The 1,558-nt window shown below is 32.5% G+C and overlaps 1 protein-coding gene across 1 annotated transcript; it reads right to left on the bottom strand.

Annotated features, from left to right (window-relative positions):
- Positions 1–269: 269 nt before the first annotated feature.
- Positions 270–1,276, bottom strand: LOC131616818 (germin-like protein subfamily 1 member 7). The gene is made up of 2 exons (XM_058888266.1): positions 1,105–1,276; positions 270–1,004 (listed from the first exon to the last, which is right to left on the bottom strand). Exons 1-2 carry the CDS (start codon positions 1,220–1,222, stop codon positions 454–456), a joined length of 669 nt encoding a protein of 222 aa, XP_058744249.1. The 5' UTR covers positions 1,223–1,276; the 3' UTR covers positions 270–453.
- Positions 1,277–1,558: the final 282 nt, after the last annotated feature.

Raw genomic sequence — 1,558 nt, forward strand, 5'->3', positions numbered from 1 at the left:
TTTAATAAACAAAATATACCATTTTAAACTTTTAACCAGGGCACTCGTTAGCATTACCCAAAAGTTAATTATTTATATTTTCAATGCATTTAATACATATATTTTAGATAAAAACATATATTTTTACTTTATTAAACAATGCTCAACTTATTTTTTTAATCTCTTAATCAGTGCTCCTGGGGCACTTGTTAGCATTATAAGTGGATAGTCTAAAAATTCATAAAGTATTTCTAAGAGTGGTGTGAAGAGGGAGCAATATGAAGTACCAAAGTAAGAACAATACATTCATTTATTATACTTGTATGATATATCAAACAAGTTAAAGTACACACAAAACACAACAACCATATTGCACATCCTCGTGCACATTATTTCCTATATTAGTAAATATTTTAAAGACTCAACATGAGGTAAACTTAAGAAAATCATACATATAAGTTCCCACTATATTATTTAGTTATTGTTGTACCAGAATTGCTTTTGAAGATAATCAATCACATTCTCCTCCACTTGAAATGCTTTGGTGAGAACTTCCAAGGAAATTGGTGGTTTAGACCCAAACACCGCATTTGCAATCGTAATCACTCCAGGGTTTTGGCTACTAAGTCCAGCAATAGCAACCGCGTCGCTATAGCCCACATTCAACTGAAAATGAATGAGACCGATAGGGAACACAAATACATCGCCTTTGTTCAATACTTTCGTGATGAGAGTGTTATTGTTTTGATTGGAGGTTACGAAACCTACATATAGTGTACCTTCCACAACCACAAGAATCTCGGTTCCTCGAGGGTGTGTGTGAGGAGGATTTAGACCTTTAGGTGCAAAATCAATGCGAGCCAAAGATATACCAAGTGTGTTAAGTCCTAATATTTCGTTAACAGAAGCGGCAGTGACTTTTGAACCGAGTGGATTAGAAGTGTTTCCAGGTCCTAACCCTTGAAGGAAGAAATCATCAGCATTTGCAAGCTTAGGATCTTTGCAAAATTTTCCATTCACGAAAACTGCAATATTAAAAATACAAATTTCAATAAATTTATAATAATTAGTAACTTACTAATATTATATATAAGGTGAAAATAATGAAGAAAAAAAATATTATACCACCAGTTTTGGTATCATTGATTGCTACACAGAAGTCTTGGAGGGGGCTAGGGTCATAGGCAAAAGCAATAGAGGAAGCAAAAGCCAAGAAAACAATGAGAAAATAGAAAAGTTTCATTTTGTGTGAATGTTTAGTGCTTAATAGAATTGAGTTTTGTTGTGTGGAAAGCTAGCTAATGAACCAACTATTTATAGGAAGGGGAGTCATTGGTCTTGAGGGGGTGAAGGGGGGAATGTTTCTAATTAAGTTTTCTGAGTTAGGAATCATAATATAGGCTATTTTCCTATTTTAATTCTTGTGTTTTTAAAGGAACAATTTTTTTTTTTTACATAAAAATCGAATATTTTCTAGTGCAATTATAGAGATTAATCTCTTGAGTTGAAGAGGAGCACAATAAACAACAAAAGACTCTATCTGTGTATTTATAATTGAATTTGGATCCAAAATTTTTAA

Source organism: Vicia villosa, linkage group LG1 (assembly GCF_029867415.1).
Source record: "Vicia villosa cultivar HV-30 ecotype Madison, WI linkage group LG1, Vvil1.0, whole genome shotgun sequence".
Taxonomy (NCBI): Eukaryota; Viridiplantae; Streptophyta; class Magnoliopsida; order Fabales; family Fabaceae; genus Vicia; species Vicia villosa.

Excerpts from the sequence above, each read along its gene's own strand:
- LOC131616818 (XM_058888266.1), bottom strand. The coding sequence starts at position 1,222 with ATGAAACTTTTCTATTTTCTCATTGTTTTCTTGGCTTTTGCTTCCTCT. Across the intron at positions 1,005-1,104 it reads CAATGATACCAAAACTGGTG|TTTTCGTGAATGGAAAATTT; the intron begins GTATAATATTTT and ends TTAATATTGCAG.